Consider the following 21,206-nt stretch of genomic DNA (forward strand, 5'->3'; position numbering starts at 1 on the left):
ACCTGTAATCTTCTTCACTTTCTTCATCGATTTCTGAATTTAGTAATCATGTATATGTATGGTATCCCCACCGAGGAAAGTTCAGCTCTTGTCAATCTAATTCAATACCACAAATGTAGTAAAGTTTGTGGAACTGCTTTTAAATGGTAAAACTTGGATGAAGAAAAGTTGATTTTACCAGCCTCAGAAGGAGCTGAAGTAATTCTTAACTCTGCGTGGAACCAGCCGGCGCTGGGCTGCAGCTGTCCCTGCTTGGCTGGCCCCTGAAGACAGACTTACTAACGAAAGAGACTGTTTCTCTCTCTAGAGACCGAAGGTCTGTGAACACCACCACGCTCTTGTTAATTATGGCAAAGCCAGTGTATGAGACTTGAATACATAGATAATTAAGAGCATTTGCTAAGTTTAAGGTGTCGCAGAAAAGAAGAAAAATGGCAAACTGCCAATGTATAATTCCATGGACTAATAAAATCAACTCAATGGTCATTGAAAATGAAGATCCAGATTTAATCCTCTCCTGGTCATTATTTTCTTTGAATTTTGTTTTAAAATTAAACATGTAATACATGATTAAAAATTTTGTAAAAAATTTAAATTTTGCAGCCATTTATAGAATCAGTTAGAATTCACCACTAACAACACACTCACCTGATACCACTCTTTACACCCAGACATAACCACTGCTAAGAATATGATGTTTCTATTTATTTGCATGCATTAGTTGTACATAAAGAAGCAAACAGGGGTAGACTCTGCATATTGTTGCGCCGCAGCCCGGTTTAGTATGTTTCATTGGCAGGCCTTCCATGTCAGTATGTACTGAGCTACTGTGTTGTCTGTGATGCCATGTGATGGACATACCATTGACTTATGAACATTTACGTTTTTCCTTTTTTTTGTAAATAATGCTTCGGTGAATATTCTTCTGCATCTATCCTTGTACTTTATATTTTACCAGAATAAATTTCTAAAAGTGGAAATTTTGGATCAGGAGACCTTATGAGCTCTGATATTTCAGTGTTGGAATTCCCTGCTCTTCTCACGTCTTTATTTCATCATTGAAGAGAGAAAAGCAGAATAAGCATAACAGGAATGAAGGATTTCCATTCAGAACACATATAATGTCCTTGGAATACAAACTGAAAATAGATGTATTTCATGTGGAATTGTAAAAACTGAAATTCCTTAGCATATATTTTAGGTAACTTGTCTTAAAAATCTCCCCTAATGTTAATTTCTAAGTATTAAACTATCTCATTGACTTTTCATTAAAAATAGAGGTGAGTTTAATTTTTCTTCAAATTTTTTCCCCCTTTAAGGTTTGCAGTATAGGTCAAAGTCCTTTAAAAGATTCTGTGTTGGGGCCAATGGAATTTTTACATTCCATCATAAAGTTTTTTTTTTTGTGAGGAAGATCAGCCCTGAGCTAACATCCGTGCCAGTCCTCCTCTTTTTGCTGAGGAAGACCGGCTCTGAGCTAACATCTATTGCCAATCCTCCTCCTTTCCCCCTGCCCAAAGCCCCAGTAGATAGTTGTACATCATAGTTGCACATCGTTCTAGTTGCTGTATGTGGGACGTGGCCTCAGCATGGCCGGACAAGCGGTGCCTCGGTGCGCGCCCGGGATCCGAACCCGGGCTGCCAGCAGCGGAGCGCGCGCACTTACCCGCTAAGCCACGGGGCCAGCCCCTATCGTAAAGCTTTTTACTTTTTTAAAATTTGTTCCTTTACTAATTTCACAACAAGACCTGAGCACCTACTTCTTGCTTTTGGTCAGGCCCTGTCCTTAGCTCTGGGGATAGACATTCAAGTCCTTCTCTTTGAACAACTTGTGGACGTGTGGCATTAGTAACAAAAGTGTGTGAAAATTGCTACAGTGTCAGTGATCCTGGCCCAGGGGAGCACAGAGAAGGGTCACTTAATCAGTCTGGTACTCATTATGTTTTGAAAATTCTGGCACTTTTGAGTTAGTTATCGAGTTCAATTATATTTATTTTAATGCTAAATGCTAACAGGAAAGACAAAATGATGAAAAATAAAAATATTTCCTCCCCTTTCTCTCTGCTTATTATATGTACCTGGAGATCTGCTTGAATGTTTATATTGAGGTAGACTGACATAATACCTTCTATGCAGAACCTGGACTCTGAGGACTTCTTCCCCATGGTCGCTAATTGCAGGGGGAAAACGTATCAGCTCACTATATAGCCAAGTATGGATACTGGGCTTATGGAGAAGAGGTGGCTACTCATTGGACCCACAGGCCAATATTTTAGCTGGGTTTTTCCATTCTGAAAACGCTTGAAATGATACATCTCTTCTTTGCATTCAGTCAACATGACACATCTTGTCTGGAAAACTTTCTAACATTTTAATTATTTAAAATGACATTATATGTTCATCAAATGCCTGTAGGAGTTTGTGGTCTTATCACAGGGGAAAAGGAAGAGAGAGACAGCAGTGTGATTCTCTTCCCCAACTCCCTGCTGAGACACAAACTCCATTAACAGAATGGATGAAGCTGCTATTGGCAACATCTGGACCAATGGACCAGTTCAATTTGCTTCTGCTGTAAATTTGGCTTTTTTGCTTCAATATTCATAATTTATTATTTCATTTCTATTGTTTCCTTGTTTTTCACATCATTCTTGTTCCCACTTGAGTGTGGTCTACCTTATTATTTTGTTCATTTATTCATTCTTTCATTAATTTTTCCATCCTTCTATTTATCCATCCAGCCATACTAAATTCTAACTACTGTGCTAGAAGCAGCAGAAGACACAAGAATGAAAATGACATCATTCTAGTCCTTAAGGAGTTCCCAGTTCCGTGAAGGAGAAAGACAAATAAGTAAAACCTTTTTTTGTTTTGTGAGGAATATCGGCCCTGAGCTAACATCTGCCAATCCTCGTCTTTTTGCTGAGGAAGACTGGCCGTGGGCTAACATCCGTGCCCATCTTCCTCTACTTTATATGGGACGCCGCCACAGCATGGCTTGCCAAGCGGTGTGTCGGTGCGCGCCCGGGATCCGGCCGGCGAACCCCGGGCTGCCGCCGTGGAGTGTGCGCACTTAACTGCTGTGCCACCGGGCCGGCCCCAGTAAAACCTTCCTTTGTCCTCATTACTTTCCTCTTAGAATTAAGTTCAGAAGTACAGATTCCTTGTTAATGCAATCCAGCTGTTGCCTCTGGATAATTCCAGGTCTTCAAGCCTCCTGAGGTCACGCTTTCATTTGATACTCAAACTAAGTTCCTGATAAACTGAGCTCCTCTTCTTCATTCCATGGGAAGCTCAGTCTCTCTCAATATCTCCAAGGACTTCCATGGGGGCTAAATTTCTCCTGATTCCCTTTACTCGTATGCGTTAGTCTCCTAAGTTTTTGAAACTCCCTGTGTATCTTGCCCCCCATGGTTGACTAGTCCCCCCTTGTCTTCCCATGGCCCAGTACCTCACTGCTCAAAGCACAGTCAACACCAAGCTGTTCTGTACAACAGCCTTTTGCTGAAGGCATAACAGAGCAAGCATTATCTTAACATTTCGTATTCTCCATTGGTATCCCAAAGTTCTGCTGCTGCACCTCTGCAGGGATTTCTCACTTGCTTGTCCTCACATTATGGGCCTTTGCTCCTTCTCCTTAGAAACCTTTCCCATTTCCTTCTCTTCAGAATTCAACTTCCTTCCAACTTCCTCACTCTCAAGCTGACAGAGGCCAACTTCCAATTGCCTACCGTGTTTTTATGAAGCAGACGTTGATTTTCTGTTATGACCCTCTCATTCTAGACCCTACCTAGTGTCCTTAGCCTTTACAAATAAAAAATGGCCTGTTTAGCTGGGCTTTTTTTTTTTTTTTAAGCAAAATAATTACCTACTTCTGAGACGAATGTTGTCTCCAGGATGCAAAGTTTGTTTCCTTTTTTTATACTCTTTACATTTTTTTATCTTATATTATTATCACACTCTAGCAGATTTACAAAGTACTTAAAAGCTAAAGATATACTAAGCTATACAAATTACAATGAAGAATAATACAAATACAAAATTGTGATGTGCTTCTTTAAATAATGCTAATAAAAATATTGATAAATGCTAGTTCCAAATGACTTATTAAAACACACAGACAGGGCCGGCCCCGTGGCTTAGTGGTTAAGTGCACGCGCTCTGCTGCTGGCGGCCCGGGTTCGGATCCCGGGCGTGCACCGACGCACCGCTTCTCCAGCCATGCTGAGACCACGTCCCACATACAGAACTTAGAAGGATGTGCAGCTATGACATACAACTATCTACTGGGGCTTTGGGGGGAAAAAATAAATAAATAAAATCTTTAAAAAAACAAAAAAACACACAGCTTTTGGTTTCCAGAGTTTTGTGTCTTACAATTGTGTATATTTAGAGGCTGTTCAGTTGCTTGGTTTGCTCACAGGTATTTGTGAAGAAACCACAATTATGTCACAACAGATGGACACAGACACACATAGACACACATAAAGGCACAAATATCCCATTACTTAGGAGGCAGTGAATTTTTCTTATTAATGTTGAAGAAGATTCTTTTAAGAATCTACAAGTGCTTGAACTGCTCCAATTTATTTCATATTGAATTGTCACTCTTGTATCATCAGTGTGTTGATAAAAGCACTAGCAGTGGTTTTCACACTTTAGTGTGCGTAGCAACCGCCTGGGAAGCTTGTTAAATGCAGATTCCTCTCCCCACAGGAAAGAGTCTGTGTCTGATGCAGGGCAAGGAATTCCCATTTGTGTACGCTCCCCAAGCATAGTCTAATGGATGTGAGCTGTAGACCACACTCCTTTTCTAGGAATATAAGTGGGTAATTTAAGTGATTTCCGAGTACAACATGATTCACGTTACTTGAATTCCAACCACTAAGTTGGTCTCTTAGGACTCTGTTGACCTTTTTCTGACAACATGATAACTCTCTTAATGAACATAAACATCAGGTTCTGGAGTTCCTATTGAGGTAATAATTATATTTTAAAGAAGTATACTAAATGAATATAATAATGATTTCTAATATTTGCATGGTGCTTTAAATTAAAAACACTTTAATATATATCTTTCATTTTCACTTCTTCTCAAACAATGGGGCTGGTACAATAATTTAAGCAAGTGAAATCAAGGTCTCCCCACTGGTAAACAGGTCCAGAGGAGCACTACCGGCAATCAAACTGCTCTCAAGTCACGTTACGGCCTCATTTTACAGCCCAGGTAATATTTTTGGTTAATTTAAAGTTCCTCAGAGAAAGAGGTTAACCTTTAAAAAGTCAGAGTCTCTGTGCTAGATTGGGATTTATTCATCACAATTTGTGCAAAAGATTTGGGAAACCTGCTGTTCCTGCGGTGTTATAGTCAAGGCATCTCTCGAGTGAGTGAGATTGAAAAAGTCCAGACATTTTTGGTATGGTATCCTGCTGTGTGATACACAAGCTTCCCCTTTCCATAAGGTTAAACTCCACTCGTACCTCAAACTTCAGTCGGTTGATATTTTGTCAGAGGTTTCTATATGACCCATCAGTCTAAATAAATCACTTTTTTGATCCTTTCAAAGCATCTTTTTTCTTTCATTGAATTTATCACAATTTTAATTATGTAATTTTTGTGCAGTTAATTAATTAATGTCTGTATCCCTAGTAGAGTGTGGATTCCTTCCTCAAAGGCAGGAGTTGTGTCTTGTTAACTGCTGTTAAATTAAGACCCTGGCTCTGTGGCCTGGCATAGAAAGGCAAGTAACACATATTTGTTGAATGAATGAATGAACGGTTGGAAAATGTCCGATTGGAAAAGGTCCCAATGTTTTATATTAACAAGCATCAAAGTATACTAGAAAACTGTCTTTGTTATATGGAGGTGGGCAGGCAAGCTAGGGCTGATTTTGAAAGAGCAATGTTGGGAAGTCCCACTCAATTCACTACATGAATGTAGGTGGAGAGTTCAAGACTGCAAAGGTAGCTGAAAAAATGTTGACTGAAGAATACTAGAAACATAAAATAAAATTGCAGTTTAACTGCCTTATGTTCTCTAACTGCCTTGTAGATAGGATTTGTGCACTAAAACTCTTGACACTTAGCCTGAAATTTTGGAGACTAGGTGGGATGGTGGAGAGTGTGGGGAGTGACTGAGGGGAGTCAATAGGCACACACTGGGAGGCCTCTAATGACAAGGGAAGATTTCAGGGGCAATCAGAAACAAACATGTCTCCCAAATCTATAGATAAAGATAAATCATCTGTAGATATGATTAGATTAAGTAATGTATGAATCAAAGATAATTGATTCTTCCTCCAAAAGATGTTGTCTGTTAGAGTCTATAGGGTCTTAGTGATACTGTGTTACAACAACTAGTTGATTTTATTAAAAAGAACTGTATGCTTCTTTGTACAAAGGGAAAGCTGAGTGAAAAAACAGTCTAGTGTCTTACAACATGTCTGGGTAAGCTAATGGACAATTCGTGATACCAAAACCAAAGGGAGTTGGAAGCTGTGCATGGGCAAGTCAGTCAAAGCCAGGAAAATGACATGCCTTATCATTCTATATGAATCATGTACTAACTGGCACACTACATAGAAACAGTTCCATAATTTATGGTGGTTCTTTAAGGCAGATGATCACAGTTCTAAGATTTTTTTAATCCTCTTGTATATCCCTTATATATTGGTCACTTGACACTCAACCAGGTGAAAAAGGAGGTGGTTTCAATCTCTTCTTGAAACCTGGATCTTCTCAATGGCATGGTTGAGGAGTAGATAGTAGGGGACAGCTTTAAGTTTTGGATATATCCTATTATTTCCGAATAAGGGCCTCCCTCCACTTGACTGATGACCTTGTGCTCCTGAACGTCCGTTTGTTTAGACATTCAAAGAACAGTCTATTGGTGCTCATTAATCGTGCTAAATCCGAGGGCATTATCAAAGGGCACTAGAAATCTGCCAGCTTCTTTGAAAGCTTCTAGCAGTGACTGCAACAGTGCCATTCACTCAAACAACTGGGTTTCAAGTTTTCAGATGTTCAATATTAAGAAGTACGTGATCCTAAGATAAATGTTTTCAACATATTTGTACTCTACATTTGAGACTCTGGTAGTTAAGGGAACAGAATCTGTCGCTAAACTTGTCCGGTTAGTGTCTCAGGTCTATCACTTTGAATCTATGACTTTGGAAAAGTGACTTAAACTCTCTGTGCCTAATATTCTGGAACTGTAAAATGGGTTAGTGGTAGTGAAGTTATGAAGATCACTATGAGTTAATTATGCAAATTGCTTTTAAGAGTGTTTGGTGCTAGTAAGAACTATATAATTGAGAGCTTTTATTATTATTCTGTATTAGTAGGTGTGTGTATTTGTATATTGTTGACTGAAGAAATGAAATAGAGCTGAATAAAAAACCCCTACAACTTTATAAGATGTTACTCTAACATTTGGAGTTCTTTTTCAGGAGAGGAAGAAAATTGTCATTTAATTTTTTCCGTAACTGTTTCTCTCTCTTCAGTCTTGTTGCCTCTCTATCTCTTTAGATTTACTCTTTTGGACAAGTCACCACTTTAAGTTGATACAATTTAAATGGTAACATGTCTCAGAGATTTTTTTTTGTATTCATACCTCATGACAACCTGAACATTTTATTTATAAATGGAAACCTACAGTCAAATTTAGGTGGCTTCCAAATTTCCATCCAGTGTGGACTGCACCTTATATTTATGGGTGTAACACTTGATCTAATACATGACGATTTCTAGGATTATAAATAATATCTGCAGCCGTTGTCTAAATTTATTATTTTTTTCAATCTTTTGCCCTTTAACATTCTTTTGGAGTGATTTTTGTGCTCTCTTCACAGGTGTATTTTCTTACACAAAAGAGTCAAGAAATTATTTTCCAACATAAAGCAAAATTTTTTGTCTATGTAAGATGAAAACATTACACGTGCAACTCTAATTAATGTTACCTACACATCACTTCTTTCACTTGAGTAACATCCCAAGTGAAATCTCTAAATATGCTTTTATTCTTTTCCATCTACAGGGACCGATGCTCGTAGATTTGGATCAAAGTATACTATGGTTCAGATCACTCTATCTCTGTTTTTTTTGTTTTTTTGTTTTTTTCCTACAGTTTATTGCTTTTGCTTCCTTATTCTTCATCCTGGTTTCAATCACAACCTTTTGCCTGGAGACACATGAAGCTTTCAATATTGTTAAAAACAAGACAGAACCAGTCATCAATGGCACAAGTGTCGTTCTACAGTACGAAATCGAAACAGATCCTGCCTTGACATATGTAGAAGGAGTGTGTGTGGTGTGGTTTACTTTTGAATTTTTAGTCCGTATTGTTTTTTCCCCCAATAAACTTGAATTCATCAAAAATCTCTTGAATATCATTGACTTTGTGGCCATCCTACCCTTCTACTTAGAGGTGGGACTCAGCGGGCTCTCATCCAAAGCTGCTAAAGACGTACTTGGCTTCCTCAGGGTGGTAAGGTTTGTGAGGATCCTGAGAATCTTCAAGCTCACCCGCCATTTTGTAGGTCTGAGGGTGCTTGGACACACTCTTCGAGCTAGTACTAATGAATTTTTGCTGCTGATAATCTTCCTGGCTCTGGGAGTTTTGATATTTGCTACTATGATCTACTATGCCGAGAGGGTAGGAGCTCAACCTAATGACCCTTCAGCTAGTGAGCACACACAATTCAAAAACATTCCTATTGGGTTCTGGTGGGCAGTGGTGACCATGACCACCCTAGGCTATGGTGACATGTACCCCCAGACATGGTCAGGGATGCTCGTGGGAGCCCTGTGTGCTCTGGCTGGAGTGTTGACAATAGCTATGCCGGTGCCTGTCATTGTCAACAATTTTGGAATGTACTACTCCTTGGCAATGGCGAAGCAGAAACTTCCAAGAAAACGAAAGAAGCACATCCCTCCTGCCCCTCAGGCAAGCTCACCTACTTTTTGCAAGACAGAAGTAAACATGGCCTGCAATAGCACACAGGGTGACATGTGTCTGGGCAAAGACAATCGGCTTCTGGAACATAACAGATCAGGTAAGGCACAATTTCAAATGCATGCCATTAAATACTTTATAGACCAGTATGTCCCTTAGGTATAAGGCAACCCTTCTCGTTTTCTGCAAAAGTTCATGAGTTTTCAGTTCTACCCCCTCACAAAACGTGTCTTTGTGTCAGGCTTGTAGATAGCTAGACTGTAGCTTTTCTAAATGAATTCCAAGTATAAGTCTGCATAGCTGGTCTATAGAGTTTTCCTGCTTTAGTGGGAATGCCCTTTGCTGATAGTGCCAATGTTTTCTTTTGCCTGTTTGTTGCTTTTGTGCCAATGTTTCTTTGTTTCCCTGCATGATGTGATGGTATGATATTGGGCATTTTTCATTCTTCATCCTCAAAATGTTGATCTTCATATCATTTGGCTTGGTGTGTTTGTCTCAGTTTTATCTTTGCCACATGGGGCCATGCATCTCAACCTAATTCTCAAGAAGCAGTTAATTAAGAAGAATGGATGTTTACATTTCAAAGGCCTAAACACCAAAGAGGTGATATGGAAGATAGCCTTTTTGATAACAAAAGTCTTCCCTAGTAATATCTGGAGGATTAATTAATTTTTCACTAGTCTTAAATTAGGTAGGGTATTCAACATAATTCCTTTGGATTGGGCAAGGTGCTGTGTAATATAATCAACTCATTATCATTCTGGAGATAGATGATCTGCTTTGGCTAATCAATGGCAAAGTTGAATTTCTCTATAGATTTCCTTTTTGTGCACTATGCATTGGGCTCTCTTCCCTCCCAGAGATTAGCTGAATCCCTGCTCCTCTTCATTGCCATAGCTAATCCAGAGTAGATTGACTGTAAATTGATATTCAGTTGGCCAAAGTGATAGTCAGTAGTGTCACCTCTATTATTTCTGGTACAGATGAAATATTTTGTAGATTAAACAATTTAATTAGCTTTTAGCCCACTATGAAAATTTAGGATGTATGCATTCCCTGTAATTTAGATATATTTAATCTTTTTCTTATAGAAAAATGACGATAATCCCATGTGAATAATTTTGCATAATTTAGAAATAACACCAAGTAAACAAAACAAGCAAACAAAGACAAAAGGCAGGCTGCGTTTTCATAGGTTTCCTCCTTAAATTCCATAAGTTTTTATGGAGTAAATGGAAAAAAATGTGGCTGAACCTGAACTACCTTTTAAAGATTTTATTCACAATCCTTATGTTCATTTAGTAGGTTGTTCTGCAAATTCTGTCAATGTATATCTGGACCCTGTTATGCCAAGAACGTCTCTATGAGAGGTTAGTTGGTGTTTAGTTCGTGTTGCTGGCCTCATCAGACTGTTCTCAGAGTGCCTGTGCAGAACCCTTATGAAGGGCACGGAAAAAGAGGACACGCTCTCAGCCTGGGGAAACACTGTGAAAACAAGCGAGTATTGAGGTGGATAGGATGTGGAAGTCTTTGGCAAGGTTATAGAAGTAAATAGCTGTTTCAAGGGCATTTGGAGAAGTTGATCTTTTTTATGCTCAAAAATATTTTGTCACTTCAAAATGGAGAACATGGACACAAAGTTTGTGAGCTTTGGTATTATTTTATTAATTCATAAACTTTATTTTTAATTAATAAACTTTATTTTATTAATAAAATTTATTTTATTAATTTGGGAAAAATTACTTTCAGAAAATAATACAAGCATGTCTCTTAAAGAACTGCAACAACAGATGTTTACTTAGGAATTTCTCCTTAAATAGGCTCCGCTTTTAAGGATTCCTATTCACAGCAACTAGATAGCATGTCAAAAATTGTAAGATATTAATTTGTGTGCTACTTCATTATCACACTTAATTTGAATTCATGTTAGTGTTTTGAATGTCAATTTCCTATTAGATAGAATCCAAAATGGAATTAAAATTTCCTAAAGAACAGTTCTCTCCTTTTTAATACATTTCCATTTTGCTCCATGTAAATTTTTGTAACAAGTGATGAAAATCTTCTTATCATGATGTGATTATTGTGTTTTGTATATGGAGTGACTGTACTATGGACATTCGGTGTAAACTCTCTGTACTGTCTCATTTCCTCATCCATCACTGTCTGTCAATGGGCATGGTGCTGTGACCAGTGTTATCAGGTGACGACAGTACAGGAAGTGAGCCGCCATTATCACCCCCAGAAAGGCTCCCCATCAGACGCTCTAGTACCAGAGACAAAAACAGAAGAGGGGAAACATGTTTCCTACTGGCGACAGGTGATTACACGTGTGCTTCTGATGGAGGGATCAGGAAAGGTAGGCACGCATTTAATCAGATCCTAACAGATGGCTTAGCATAAATTAAGTGCTGCAAATATATGGAGTGATGTAAAATACTTTCATCATTTTCTAGGAAAGACTGCACATAGGGCTGCTCTCCTCTCCTCATCACATCTTCTCTCATTATAAACATTTAAAAATACATATCATAACAGCCTACTTGATTGTCTGAAAGGCATTTCACCCTTCTTTCCTTTTTTATTTTTTTGGTTTCCCATTTGTCTACAGGCAGAATTGTAATGGAGTATTTAAAAATTGTCGCTCATCTAATTATTTCAAGTAGTAGATAATAACAACAACAAACAAACACATAGAGACAGAGATTGGATTGGTAGTTACCAGAGGGGAAGGCGGGAGGGAGGAGGGCAAAAGGGATAATTAGGCACATGTGTGTGGTGATGGATTGTAATTAGAATTTGGGTGGTAAACATGAGAACATGATGTAATCCATGCAGAAATAGGAGTATAATGATGTACATCTGAAATTTATACAATGTTATAAACCAATGTTACTGCAATAAACAAAAAATTAAAAAAAAAATAATATAATGTACTCAGCTGTCTTTAAAAGTTATCTTTTTTCTTACAATGAATAAAGCTCACTAATTGGCTCTATGATATATTTGATAAGTAATTGATGATTATAAAACAATAATAAGGCTTTTTCAAAGTAAAGCAGTGAACATACTCTATTTAAGTCTCTTACCCAGTATTTCGGCAATTTTTCCCAGTGGTTTATCTGAATGTCAGAAGGTTACAAAGGTCCAAGATCCTCCACTGTAAAGAACAATATATACAATCACTTGAAAGGTTACTTATGTACTTACAAAATGTACTTACAGAATTTCCACTTACAAAATGTACTTACAGAATTTCCCTTCCAGGCAATAATAGTAATTTTTAAGTTTATTACTGTTTTTTAACCCACACTGAACAGTGCCTGGCACATGGAAGATACTCAGAAATATTTGTGGAATGAATAAATTTTATTGAGCAGGCCTCTTGGTTAAGGAATATAACAGAACACTGAAGCTCCACTCCAGCACCTGGTCCTGTTTTCCTAGGTTGTGCCACCGTCTGTGACTATTCCTTAGTTACTGTTTATTGTTTCTGCTTTTGATCTTCTTGAGTAAACTTTACAGATATCAGGACAATTAGACCTTTTTCCTCCTCCTTAAGAAATCGGAGACACTTATAACCAACCCTGGTCAAAGTGTTGCTCGGCTCTTTGATTCCCTCCTGCTTTGATAATTCCAATTTATTGCTATGGCTATTTTTCTCTGTTTATTGACAGAATAGAGGAAGAACTCTAATAATTTCTTATGCAGTTGACTGAATTTGAATGAAAAGCCACTCCAAAACTTTCATATTAGTTCAACTATGTTTTAAAAATATTGTGCTTATTTGCTATTCATTGCAGTTTCTCCCTATTGAATACTTTACCATGTTAAGCCTAAAATATTCATTTTGTGATTCCCTCTTTCTTTGAAATACCTCATTATGCATGTTGTACTTCTCTTTCCTTCCATCTGAACACTTTATATTGTCCTTTCTGTCTCGCTGCTTTTGAGTCTCAAAAGGGATGGCAAAGGACTCTTATTTCTTCAGTATGTGATATTTTAAATACTTCATTCCAATTACTTCCATTCTCTGCATCTGTTGCTTGCATCAAAATGTATTTCAATTATCTGAATAGGTTTATTTGACTGTTTCCTAATTTAAATATTATGTGTTAGAACAATTTTAAATATTTTATGAAGATAGTTAATATCCTATCATAGTACTTGAGCAAAATATATGTACATATATTAAGTAATGATAATAATATCTTATATAGAACATAATGTTTTAGGTGCATTGTATATCTTAACTCACTATATATGTATATACATTTATATATGTGTATATATGTATATATATGTATTTATATGTAATATGTGGTTAAATTTACATATATTTTGAGCATCATTCAATAAAGTATCACATGCAATATTTATACTAAGGTTATATGTTTAATAACTTAGCTAGAATTTTTTTCTTCCATGTTAGACAATATTTTGAATTTTAAACTGTCAAAGGAGACACACATGGTAAAGACTTTACAAGTTATAAAACACTATGTTAATATAGAGTTTTCCTGTAAAATAGCAAAGTTTCATGAGCAAAGCAATTAATAGGATATTTAGTTTGTATGGAAAAGTTATACATGCAATTTTATTTCACAAATACAAATTCTCTTTATCAATGAGAATGTCTTTGAAACTTCACCAATAGCTTTTTGTTCTTTGTCATTTCTCACCATAATCAACTTCTTTTTCATTCTTGCTTAATTCTTTTGCAGCTTTGTGTTTTTTCTCCTAGGTCTGGCAACATTTCTGGCTAACTTCCCTTAATCTTCTTGGTGTGTTATCTTGTCATGTCTATCAGAAATTCATTCATTTCGTCTCCTGTTTCCTTTTGTGTAGATTATAGATGTCTCTATTACTCCTACCCAGACATTTATTTCCCATCTGATCCCTTCTTTTACCTTGCAAAGGTCTCTCTACTGATTTGATTTGAGTTATGAAAATTCTCCTCTATTTAGATGAAAAGAAATGTCTGGATTCCCATTGAATTCTTTTTCTACTAACAAATATGCATATAGATGGGCATACATTAAGAAAATTTATAGATCCCCTAAAAGATTGAACTCCCAATACTTAGCACTCGTGTTTTTATTTATGCAATAGTTTTTAGGAAATCATATTACATAAACAAAAACATTTCCATTGATAATACATGGATAGCCAGTTTCAATATTGCCCCAAATAAGTGTATGCTCTTAAAAACTGTGTAAAATGCACACGATGTATTTAGATGTTAATTCAAACAAATAAGAATGTTGTTTATTCTCATGAATTATATTTTCAGCCATTCTGTTCAGTAAAATTTTGATTAGGCAAATTTTATCAAATTTTTTTTTTCTTTTGTGAGGAAGATCAGCCCTGAGCTAACATCCATGCTAATCCTCCTCTTTTTGCTGAGGAAGACCGGCTCTGAGCTAACATCTATTGCCAATCCTCCTCCTTTTTTTTTTCCCCCAAAGCCCCAGTAGATAGTTGTATGTCATAGTTGCACGTCGTTCTAGTTGCTGTATGTGGGACGCGGCCTCAGCATGGCCGGAGAAGCGGTGTGTCGGTGCGCGCCGGGGATCCAAACCTGGGCCACCAGTAGCGGAGCGCACACACTTAACCGCTAAGCCACGGGGCCGGCCCCTCATATTTTCTACTCAGAAATGAACCTGCAGAATGAAGAAAAATATATTTCTATGAATAACTTCTAATTTTGCTAATTAAATACGTTACTAAATTAGAAGGGACATCTTTTCAAATGGACACTGAAATTATAGTTATTAAAAATGAAAGGACCTATAAAGAATGGATAATATTTATGTTAAAAAGTATAATTCACAAAAATAACTGAACATTTAGAATGGCAATCAAGATTTACCTATAACTAACATGATTAATATAAAACTGTCAAACATATCTTTACCTTTTTGGAGGTCCTGTAGAAAGCTTGGAGATTGTGGGGGAAAAGATGTAAATTTTTATAAGCATGATTTATAGGTATTAACAACCTCTTTGGTTCATGCATATTCACCAGTTTGCTTTTAATCAAAACCAATCAATGTTTATAGTCTAGTTTACATTTTTAGGTTACACAGTCAACTTGGATAAATTATTTTTTCTACAATTCCCAAAGTTATATTTCCAATCGCAATACAGAAGAGCAGTAATTACCAGCCCTCCAGGCATGTGAAGATCCCAATGTAAGGATTAATGATCTGCAAGTCTTTTTTAATTATTTGACATCTTCCCATTAACTATTCCTCCACCAAAGTAGAATGAAATATACACCACCTCCCATGTTTTATAGCTCAGAATACTAACAAAACATATTGGCAGATACTTCTCTCATAAGCAGAAATTATGTCCTAGGGAACTTGACCATAGTTAATGGATGGCATAAATATCCCTCTGCAAATTCTCGAAGAAGACATCTAGTCTACTGGAAGGTTATATGTGTGTATATGGGGAGGGGGCTCCTGTTAGTCCAGCCTTACTTTGTAGTAGAGCTATTATTGCAATCCACGTCCACATGTGTCCTGGGCACTCAAAAATCAAATAATCACTAAATCACTTCTCCTCTTCCAGTGAGAGAAGGAGAGGTAGCATTGGCTTCTTCCCCAGAAGGTCTATGCAAATATAAAATTAAAGAAAGAAGTAGCTGGGGGAACATGAGCAAACACGCAAGTCCCGTTTACTCTGGAACGGTCATCAAGCACACCGAGGGCTAATCAGGGCCCAAGGAGTGTGCCCTAAGTCCCAGGGGGACAAGAAGTTCGCTGGAATTGAACCTATTTGCTCAGCGTTGGCTGCCCGACAGAGAATTTCATTTTCCTGCTGTACAACACTTTTTCACTGGAGCTGTCAGAACATGTGTTTTGTAAGCTGTATAATATGACTGCTGTTTCAGTCAATAGTTGCCCTGCTTTTAAGACTGTTCACGTCTAACTTTACACCATGGGCTCCCACCTCATTTAACTGCCTCTGATATTTTCTTAAAATACTACAATATGTGAATCTTTCCAGAGGTGAACCTGATGGGCTATTGCTTGAGTAGCTAAGGCAAACCATTGGGTTAAAGTTTGTGAGAAGGATCTTTTATTCTGTAAGTTCATGACTATCATGAACAAAAGATTAGAATGCAAGGTGTCAGAAGGAAAAGGCAAATTAAGATCAAATTGTTCTCAATTCCTGGCAGAGGGAAGTCAGCTGAAAACATCATATAATCAAGTTCAGATTTTAATTCACTGAAATTATGATTTAATTTATATTTCATCCATTTTCTTTTTTTTTTTTATCCAAGGAATTAGAAATGGGCATTCATTCCACATCACCTAGATAATGGTATCAAATGCCATTATTTAAGAATCATCCTTTTACTCCTATAAACCTGGAAGATTAAATGTGCTGGAAGAGTTGTCCACCTAAAGTTAAGCGTGCTTTATTAGCTTAGTAAATAATAAAAAATGAAGAGAGAAAAAAATAGCTCATTTTTTTTCCCAGGAACATTTACTGAAATTTAAAAATATTAGCCAAGTTTATATCGTACTTAAGTTACTTTGCCTAATTCTTAAAAGATTTCAAGTACTGTATATGCCAAAATTACATCAATACAAACTATAATCTGGGAAAGAATAGATTTTGAAGTATTGCAACTGTAATTTGTGATGGCCTGTTTAATCTTTTGGGAATGATAGCTATAGGGAGCTTCATTTTGTTTTTCAAGAGTTATAAATTATCTCAATATTGAATTCTTTGTAAACAAATTCTTCTTTGAGCTCAAAAATAGCACTTTTGATTACCCCGCATGGTATTGTTTGTCTTTGTCTATTTTCTGGTTGAATTCAACTGATGTCTGTGCATTTTTTCATAAAAGGATATGAAAAATCCCGAAGCTTAAACAACATAGCGGGCTTGGCAGGCAATGCTCTGAGGCTCTCTCCAGTAACATCACCCTACAACTCTCCTTGTCCTCTGAGGCGCTCTCGATCTCCCATTCCATCTATCTTGTAAACCAAACTGCATCAGTCGGCTAAATTGTATTAATTCAAGTACTGTTTACCCCATAATGGAAATAATTAAATATAGAGTTACGCCAGGTTCCATTAATACAGTATAAATCCTGCATGATACTACTATTTGAAGTCAAAAATGCCACTTTGGGTAGCTAACGAATCTTATCCTGGCTTTCAAGGTTATCTAAAGTAGTGCTACTACTTCTCCGTAAATTGCCCTGATCTCCTTTTGCAATAAAATGACAGATAGTATCAGATATTGACCAGTTCACTAATACATAAACATATCTTCAGGGAGATATATTTAAAACAGTGTGCTTCCAACTGCCAGCCACTTCACTGGACCTTCATTTCTTGTGACTCTAAATCATTCTGAAGATGTCTGGGATCCTATCTTGGTTGCACTCAGCATGACTCTGCTCAGCTCATTTGCATGGAGCATCTTGTCTCTATCATCTGAAACAATGTAGCAGAGTTCGGGGACCATGGATGGCTCAGGATATGTGTACTTGCGCCGAACCATCCTGCTGACGTGAAAGCACTGGTCGAGACTGTTCTGCATCTTGAATTGTGGGGCACCGAGGGCGAGTTTCTCCTCGACATTTTTTTCCCTTATTCTTTGAAAGAGATATTTGTTTTAAATAGTTTAATTTTTTTGATTGATTTACTTTTCTTCAAAAATGCTGTGTTGGAGTTCTGAATGTCTCTGGTTGTTTGTATACAGATAACTGCAAAGAGGTTGTCATTACTGGTTACACGCAAGCCAAGGCCAGAGCTCTTCACTTAATGGCTTGTGGAAGGCACAAAACCTGAAAGGTACCTGCCAGCCAGGCTTGCATTGTTTAGCCAGGAATTGCTGCTTGGTACTAGAGTTTTTATTTTTTTTTTAATCCCAGGATTTGTTATTATTGTCCGAGGCAGAGTGCCAAATATCACCTAAAGCTCTTGTGTCTTTTTTATCCCTTTCTTTTATTTTTACTTATTAATTTTTGTGCAAACATCAGAGAGCACTGTTGTTCACAGGAAGCTTTCTTGACCAGCCTTAAATTCTGACACATGGGATTAATCAGACTTTTCAGGCAGTGTTTAATCAGGTGCTTTGTCCTGGATGTTGTTCTGTCTGTCTGTCTTAACTCCCTGTCTTAACTGTATATGCCATCTGTCTCCGTGAAGAACAGAAATGCCTTGATCAGACGTTCATGATGTTAGTGCTGGGTCTTCTCCCCCGCGCTCTGCCTTCTTTGCTACTTGGAACAGCCTCTCTGCTTTGTGTGTAAATTAATGATGTCCTGTAGACTACCTATGTTAAGCGGTACTGTGAACCTGTTTGATGAGCAGGATTTAGGCAGCAGTGTCACCGTTGTGTTTGGTTGCCTGCTGCAGTGTCAGTTTCCACTACCTAGCAACCAGCACTCATCACTGCACTCCAGCGAATCCCCTAGGGAGTCTTATTCAGTCCAAGTGGAAGAAATTCTGTTTACATGGGCCTATGAATGCACAAGCAATAGTGTGCCTGGTGTATTGCACATGTTGGGGAAGAAAAATGCCATAATATAAATTGAGGGATAAACAATATTTCTAAGGCATTCAGGATCCTTGAGATTGTTGATTAATTCTTAATTCTCATGTTTATTTTTGTTAGACAGACAATTGTCACTTTTCTTATTAGCCATGTAACATGTATTACTCTGTATCCCCAAGTCCTAGGGCATGACCTGCATGTCAGAGATCTTGTACAGCAATGTGTTTACCCAGATGCATACATCTGACATTTAGAGATTCAGTGATCCTTTTGATAACACCACACATAGAAAGCTATAAATACACACAGCTTTATGGTAAAGAAATTAACATACTGTCTGGTGCTGCTGTTATTGACTGCAGTGTTGTACAGAATTTATCATGGATTTTTGACTGCTGACAAAGGGACAGTGGGATTTAGCCATACCAAGGACTGTACTGGAAACAGACTGCTGCTGCTGAATGTGCCCTGATGTGGCCAGGTTGCACTTGGAAGAGGTCCCTGCATCTCCATGAGGCACTTAAAGCTTATAAAAGAACTGTGGCTGGGACTCATTTGGTGCTCCCCATATGAGTGGTCTGCTTTTGGACTGGCCAGTGTCCGTGAAACAATTGTAAATACCAACTTGTATGCATGGGTCAACAGCTTTGGCCATCTTCACATCAAAGGAAGCCAAACTTATGATCAGCATCTCTGAAGCTTCAAGTAAGGCCCACACCTCTGTGAATTACCCATCATGGGCCTGCAGTAGACTGTGCTGTGAATCACACAAGGCAGTGATATTGGTGTAGTATAGATCTGTCTTAATTTCCCTTATTTCTTGTTGGTTGGTTGAATCCATGAAATTGACTGTATCATTTTCTTATAAATTGCTTATGTTATCAGCTTGTCATATCATGTTGTGAAATTTTCAGTGCCTATTTATCAAAACTGACCTATTTTTAGTCACATATTTGTTTAGTTCTAAAAAATCGTTATGACGAAAAAGAAGACTCACCAACGTTATTCATAGTTTAAGTCTTTTGTCGTTGTTACCTCAATTATAAATATTAACGAAAAATAAGATTCTGGCAATGAGAGTATTTTTTTATTAAATGGTCAAGGAGCAATGTCAGTATATAGTAGAATATTACTCAAATTATATCATAAAATGTATATTTTGCATAAAAGAGATATTCTTCAATCAATTACTTTTTTGTGAATTTTGTGGCAAATGAAGCTTGTACTTGTCTTTAAAACTGTTGTAGTTGAAACTGTATAAGAATTCTTCATGTTGCTTAATCAATGTTTCCCGAATCTATTAGTTCCCCTGGGATTCTGAATACTACATACAATCTAATTATGAACCCTTGTATCGTGGACCTTTTGTGAACATTTCAAGGTGCATGCACAACCTTGGTGATAACCGATGGAAATGTAACTAACTGAAATGAAGAATAAAAGGCAAATAAGCTGGGGATAAACTTGAATCCTATCTGATTAAATTGTTCATATTCTTTTCTTGGCTCTTCTTTTTGTTTTGGAGTTTTCAACAGGCTTTACTATTTTTATGCTTCATGGTACCAAACCATACACTCATATATAATAAAGAATTTAGGATGAAAGGATTTATAAACATACATGGCTCACATTTTCATTCAAGTCTTAGGCATATAGCCAGTGTTTTCCTCTTCTAAGTGCTTTACTGGCTTAAATTTCTGTTATAATTCTGAGATGGCAAAATTATTATTATGGTATCTGATATTTATATGGCATTTTATGACTAATACTGAATGTTCACTTACACTTTCCGGCTTAATCATCACAGCAGTTCTGTAGGTAAATATGTTTTGTTTTTGTTTTATTGTGGTGAAGTTAAGAATTGCAGAGGCAGAACTGTTCACTTGTATTTTTGCCACAGATAATCTTCCCTGCCATAGTTGCTTATGGTTTAAATATTTGTGGAGACTCTTGTAAATGCCGTATCTTCTAAACATGGCTTGTGTCTCACTCTGGGTGATGGACCTCTGTTTCAGCAGCACATCACATATAGCTGGTATCCTATTTGTACTGTGGGGCTATGTATACATTTGCCCTGTAAAATTCTATGAAACTCTCAGGGTTAGGGGAAAGCTAAGATGAAAAACAGAAATGAGGTTGGTGAATCCAATACTTCCCCAGCATGTATGCACAGAATCTTTTCCGTGTCTGAAAGCGCTCAGTGTTGATTATTAAGAGACTGTTAAGAAACTGAGCTCAGAAAAGGGAATCTGTCTAAATATAATTACTTACAAAATGGTTTTTTAGCAATGGTTTCAGGATGTAGGAGTTACTGTAAAAAGGAAAAATATGTAGAAAGAGGAAAGAATGCATTTCAATAGATGATAATTGCCGTCAAATTTTGATTAAAAAATCAAGATTACATAGTCATGAATGAAAAGTGAAGATACTCATTTAATCTTTGAAATAAATCACAAGACAGACTCATGGAATAGCAATGGTGAACTTACCTTGGAAAGAGGCAGTGAATATGTTAACAGGCTGTATTACAAAGCAGGGAGTCTGGAGGATTTATAACGTGCTTGAAGACATTTAGAGCTCAATGAATCTATTAAAATATTGAAATCCCTAGCAGTGTATGATGATTAAAATATGTGGTTTAAAATTTTTCCTTACTGAAAAAAATTGTCTCCCTTCCTTCCCATTTCCCCTGCCAAAATTCAATTAATTGTTTAGATACTTGAACATTATG

General features: G+C 37.1%; 1 protein-coding gene across 3 annotated transcripts in view; it reads left to right on the top strand.

Moving 5' to 3' along the window:
- Window positions 1-18,774, top strand: part of KCNC2 (potassium voltage-gated channel subfamily C member 2) — a 191,981-nt gene extending 173,207 nt beyond the window's left edge. Inside the window, exons 3-5 of one of the 3 annotated variants that reach the window (XM_004417873.3) lie at window positions 8,123-9,050; window positions 11,142-11,306; window positions 16,815-18,774. In XM_004417873.3, the coding sequence (XP_004417930.1) occupies window positions 8,123-9,050; window positions 11,142-11,306; window positions 16,815-16,951 (1,230 nt within the window). In that variant the 3' untranslated portion in view covers window positions 16,952-18,774. Of the gene's footprint in view, window positions 1-8,122; window positions 9,051-10,252; window positions 11,103-11,141; window positions 11,887-16,814 lie in introns of those variants that run through there. The other 2 variants (XM_087449172.1, XM_087449171.1) reach the window with 2 other exon arrangements.
- Window positions 18,775-21,206: the final 2,432 nt, after the last annotated feature.

Source organism: Ceratotherium simum, chromosome 25, assembly GCF_057802395.1.
Source record: "Ceratotherium simum simum isolate JZ-2026a chromosome 25, ASM5780239v1, whole genome shotgun sequence".
In the NCBI taxonomy this organism is placed as follows: Eukaryota; Metazoa; Chordata; class Mammalia; order Perissodactyla; family Rhinocerotidae; genus Ceratotherium; species Ceratotherium simum.